General features: G+C 40.5%; 1 protein-coding gene across 3 annotated transcripts in view; it reads right to left on the reverse strand.

Moving 5' to 3' along the window:
• The window catches only part of LOC112159946 (fibroblast growth factor 14), a gene marked incomplete in the record, with an annotated part of 84,924 nt that overhangs the window by 50,622 nt on the left and 28,404 nt on the right, over nucleotides 1–5,898 (reverse strand). The window contains 1 exon segment of one of the 3 annotated variants that reach the window (XM_024294210.2): nucleotides 3,671–4,318. Coding sequence (XP_024149978.1) covers nucleotides 3,671–3,863 — 193 coding nt within the window. 3 annotated transcript variants of the gene reach the window in all.

A 5,898-nucleotide genomic window follows, 5' to 3' on the forward strand; every position in this document is an offset into this window, starting at 1 on the left:
TAAACAAACAGCCTTAAAGTCAATAAACGAACAGCCCACACGCACATAAACAAACAGCCTTCACGTTAAGAAACGACGAGGTAAGGACCCAAAATGTCGGGGTGTAGGTTTGAACTGTAGCAGCCTGTTGGACTTACAGACACACTGGACTCTGATTGTTTCATTTCTTCACATACAAAATGTGTGGCGTTTGAATTGAATGTGGGCTCCTAGTTAAGCCATTTGAACTTTGACCGATCGGGACTTGAATGAGGGTAGCGTCCTTTTTCAATCAAGAAAGTGCCAACGGTTTGAAACTTTATCATGGAGGAGAAATGAATAATTGCAATTTGTGTCCAGCTGGAAATCTACGACACTAAGTCTTCTAGATATCAGAATAGAGTGTGAAAGGAGAAGCCTTTATTTTATTGTTATTGATGGCCTGATGTTATCTTGAGCTCATTTCTAACTTGAATAATTTTGACAAAATACATTTTCAAGGAGAGAGTAGAATATTGAAAGTTATTTAAGGTTTAAATTGAGGAATAATATTCCTGCCTTTTTATTATGGATAATTATGTGATAAGGTTACAGTTTTAAAGTTTTTTAAAAAATTGGCATTCTGATAACTTTTTGGACAATTTCAGCTGAAATTTTAGCTACATGCTAGCTGGTTTGGCTATTTTTCAGCCATCAGCTTCAGCGTTTTCAGCTATCAGCTTCAGCGTTTTCAGCCATCAGCTTTAACTTTTTCAGCTATCAGCTTCAGTGTTTTCAGCTATCAGCTTCAGTGTTTTCAGCTATTAGCTTCAGTGATTGATCAGCTATCAGCTTTAGCGTTATCAGCTATCAGCTTCAGCGTTTTCAGCTATCAGCTTCAGCGTTTTCAGCTATTAGCTACAGCATTTCTGCCATCATCTACTGCGTTTTCAGCTATCAGCTTCAGCGTTTTTAGCCATCAGCTTTAACTTTTTCAGCTATCAGCTTCAGAGTTTTCAGCTATCAGCTTTAACGTTTTCAGCCATCAGCTTCAGCGTTTTCAGCTATTAGCTACAGCGTTTTCAGCTATCAGCTTCAGCGTTTTCAGCTATCAGCTTTAACTTTTTCAGCTATCAGCTTCAGAGTTTTCAGCCATCAGCTTTAACTTTTTCAGCTATCAGCTTCAGAGTTTTCAGCTATCAGCTTCAGTGATTTCAGCTATCAGCTTCAGCGTTTTCAGCTATTAGCTACAGCGTTTTCAGCTATCAGCTTCAGCGTTTTCAGCTATTAGCTACAGCGTTTTCAGCTATCAGCTTCAGCGTTTTCAGCTATTAGCTTCAGTGTTATCAGCTATCAGCTTCAGTGATTGATCAGCTATCAGCTTCAGCGTTATCAGCTATCAGCTTCAGTGTTTTCAGCTATTAGCTTCAGTGTTTTCAGCTATTAGCTACAGCGTTTTCAGCCATCATCTACAGCGATTTCAGCTATCAGCTTCAGTGATTTCAGCTATCAGCTTCAGTGTTTTCAGCCATTAGCTTAAGTGATTGATCAGCTATCAGCTTCAGCGTTATCAGCTATCAGCTTCAGTGATTTCAGCTATCAGCTTCAGCGTTTCCAGCTACCACCAACAGCATTTTCAGCCATCAGCTTCAGCGTTTTCAGCTATCAATTTCAGCATCTTCAACTATCAGCACCAGCATTTTCAGTGGCCAAATTCAGCTCACAGCATTTACATTAACATTATCACAGGTAATGCTATATATCTAGTTCATAATTATGTTAAAAAGTTATGGTTTTAAAGTTTTAAAAATGTAGTTTTAGAGTGTTCTATAAATGTTTATCTTGTTCAGCTCATGATCTAAGGTGTGTTTTGGGTTTTGGCCCCTTGTGCGATTGAGTTTGACACTCCTGATGTAGTACCACAGAAGAAGAAAGCTCCATTTGGAGGACAGAAAACATAAGAAAACATAAAATAAGGACATTTTTACATTAAAGAACTGATATGCGGATGAAAAGTCATGTAGTTTAAATACTTTATTCTCATTTAAGTCAAAAAATACTTCAAGTTTTAGACATCTGTCAACATTTTTGAGCAATTCACCAACTTCAGTGGAACAGAGACCTTTCTTTGTTATCTTGCGTATAATTTGGGTGAATTACAAGTTTAAGAAAATATATTACTGCAACATCTTAACAATAATAGATATTTGCTCCAGAAGAAACTCTAACTGGTGCGTGGAGTTAGTACTAATGAAGACTTCAAAGCCTAAACTCCTCATAGCTACAACTTCACCCCCGTAGGTCAAGCAGAGGGGTCAAACAGGGTCGAGTTCTGTTCTGCTCCAGAACCCGACCTGCTGTTGACCTGATGGTTCTCGTTAAGCCACAACAACCAGAAATGGACTTTTCACAGATCTGCTCGTTTAGATGAAGTTTGGTTAATATCAGATTAACTGAAGATTAATGAGGCTCCTTTGTTGTGTTTTAGTGTGTGTGTGAAGTTCATAGCGCAGCAATTTCACAAATTAACTAACAGGACAGTTCACCACCTCAGGCTGCGAGAAGCTGTAATTTTAATACTGTTAACATTATAATTGGCAATGAAAATAATAAAGTGGCACGTCCCCGCAGACTCACTCTGGATCCTATCAGTCTGTGGATTTGAGGGATTGTGTCGGCATCATCCGAACTGACAGCTGTGGTATTTCATCTAACGCTGTGACAATACGGCAATTTACCTCGGAGCACGCGTGTCAGACATCACACGGGTTCAGTTCGGGTTTCACTTTAAGCTATCCGTGTGTTGGCAAAAAAAACACTTTTTTGGTTCATATTTTCAGTTCGAAGGCCTTCGTATGATGCTTTAAAAACACAATTTTGTGACAAAAATGCACATTGTTTGGTTTTTTAGAGAAAATGTAGCTGTGGCTTCAAGCCAGCGAAGGATTTCTGATGGGTTTGTGAAGTTCTCCTTCACAGAACCTCTGGAACACGAAGAGCAGCACGGAGAGCGTAGACGCTGCCAGGATTTCACCAAGGAGGTGGTGAAGAAAAGAGGTGGAAAAGGAAAAATGGAGCTGGAAGGAAGGTTGGAGGTACCGTCTGTTCTAAAAGAGGGAGGGAAAGGTGGGATTAGAATGGAAGGGAAGGGAGCATGGAGGAGAAGAAAGTGGGGGGGGGGACACAAAATTTGAGAGGATCTGAAGCTAAATAGGGCATGAAGATGGGAGGAGGCCAGAAGACAGAGGAAGGTGAGGGAAGGAGAGAACAAAAACGAAATGAAGGAGGAAAAGATGGTGGAGGATGGACACCTGTTAGAGGAGAGACGACAAAGACGTCGTCTCCCATCTTTTTTTTCTCATCCCCACCCCTCTGCACACCATCACCTGCTGCTTTCCCACACAATCACTTGATTCCAGCAGCTCCATTTAGAGATTTCACAATAAAAGGATGGAAAATGTGTTATGAGGAACGTCTGAGGTGAGAGGGGGGGGCAATAATCTGCACCTTCAATAATAAATGCACCTGGAAACTGCTGAACCTCGGGGCACTACAAGACCTGACGGGAACGCGTCTGGTGGGGCGTGAACGCAGCTGGATTCTTTGCGTAAAGCTGTGCGTAAAGTCTGCGTTTTTTGGTGCCAATCAATAGATCGGCGCGCATGCCTGTGCATGAGATACCCCCCACCCCCGGGCGCGTGCGCGTGCACACCTTGCCTCCTTAGCCTCCTCTTCTTCAAGCCGAAAATTCGGACTTTGGAGAAGATGTCGACCAGGTTCCCGTTGCACAAGCCCTGCTTCTTCCCGGGGCTCTTCCGCCGCCGGTGGGCGGTCGGGCGGTGCGCGTGCTGCTCCCTCGCCTGCCGCTTCTGCCGGATCAAGCCGCTGGCGATGGCCGCTGCCATGTCTCCGCCGGAACAACAGACACAAAAACAGCCGCGTCCCCGCTCCTCTCGTCGGCGTCCAGCGGCGGGGAACGGAGCGCGCGCTCTCCTCCGGTCCCGCTAGAACTGCCCCATAGTTCGGCCGCGTCAAGTCCAGAATCAACACTTCTCTGTTCAGAGTTCTTCCTCCTCTTCCTCACCTGTTCGTCACGTCTCACCTGTCTGTCTGTCTCTCTGTCAGTCAGTCAGTCACATAACAACAGCAGCTGCTCCCCCGGAACCGTCAGTCCGCGCGCGCCCCGCGCGCGGCGGGAGAACACCGGCGGCGGAGCGGACACGAGCGTCCGAACAAAGCCATGCCCTCCTCGGAACCGGTCCGTTTAAGGCTCCGCTTACTGAGGCGCGCGTGCCACCGCCAGCTCCTCCAGCTGTGAGAAAGATGCGCGAGGCAGTACCGGAAACACGGCAGCCTGCATGTCAAAGTAAAAGCATCCGAATGGAGGGTATGAGAATAATATCAATAATAATATAAAAATAACTAGAAAAGTTGCATCGCCTGCGAAAATCCTAGAGTGTATGCTTTTTGCTGAAAGTTGTCGCAGAAGATGCTGAAGCATTTAGATGAAAATGGTGACACAATTTACTTTAAAAGGATTTACTGCAAATGCAAAAACATTTTGCAAAATTTTAAATTTGCTGAAAGACTGGAAATTCCATTAAAGAAGTATAAAAAAGCGCTGAAGTTGACCTAAATTTCTGAAACTGAAAAATTGCTTAAAAAAAACCCTAATACATGCCAATTTTGCAAATACATGTATCGTGTTGCTTAAATATGAGCTAATCTTCAAAAAAGCCCCCAAAAATCTTAGTATATACCAAATTAGCCAAAAAAATCTAAATATTTACTTAATTACAAGCTAAACTTCAAAATAGCCTAAAATTTATCAGTAAACTAAATTAGTAAAAAAAAAATGCTAAAATAGAACCTTAACTCTAAATTAGCCTATAAAAACCCCGGTAGACATCAAATTAGCCAAAAATGTTGGCATGTTGCTAAAATATTAGCTGAATTCCAAATTAGCGTTAAAAAAAAACTCAGTAGATGTCAAATTAGCCAAAAAAGCTAGCACATTGCTTAAATAGTAGCTAAACTCCAAAATAGCCTAAAATTCTTCAGTAAACTAAATTAGTCAAAAACGTTAGCATGTTGCTAAAATATAAGCTAAACTCTAAATTAGCCTATAAACCTCAGTAGATAACAAATTAGCCAAAAGTGTTAGCACGTTGCTAAAATAGAAGCTAAGCTCTAATTTAACCTATAAAAACCTCAGTACATAACAAATCACCCCAAAATGTTAGCATGTTGCTAAAATATCAGCTGAATTCCAAATTAGCAAAAGAAAACCCCAGCAGATGCCAAATTAGCCAAAATAGCTAGTACATTGCTTAATTACTAGCTAAACTCCAAAACAGCTTAAAACTCCTCAGTAAACTATATTAGTCAAAAACGTTAGCCTGTAGCTAAAGTAAAAGCTAAATTCTAAATTAGCAGAATAAAACAATAGAAAACATATTAGCCAAAAATGTTACGTAAGCATGTTACTAAAATATTAGCTAAACTCCAATATTTTTAAATTACTATAAAGATGAAAACATGAATAAATATATTTAAAGGTTTGTTGCAATTAAGCATTCACACAATAAACATTATTTTATATGAATATTTTGTAGTTTTAATGCAGCAAAAGCGTTTTATGATAACAATAAAGGGTGTAAAATGTCTCAATTTCCTCATAAATTCACCTACCATCCTTTGTTAAAGGTTTTTACACTTGCATGACACAAGATCAGAGGGGAGGAGGATAGTAATAGAGAAAAAAAATAATTATCCATATTTATTACACCTTTATTGAAAAAAGTCTACCTCTTTTTAGGCTAAAATCCAAATAGTTGCACCATTATTAATATTTCCTTTTTGCACACTGATTGTATATAAAGTTTATCAATTATGACTTCATGAGAATTTAAAGAAACACCTTCTTAATTTACTAAGTGT

Source organism: Oryzias melastigma, linkage group LG9, assembly GCF_002922805.2.
Source record: "Oryzias melastigma strain HK-1 linkage group LG9, ASM292280v2, whole genome shotgun sequence".
Taxonomy (NCBI): Eukaryota; Metazoa; Chordata; class Actinopteri; order Beloniformes; family Adrianichthyidae; genus Oryzias; species Oryzias melastigma.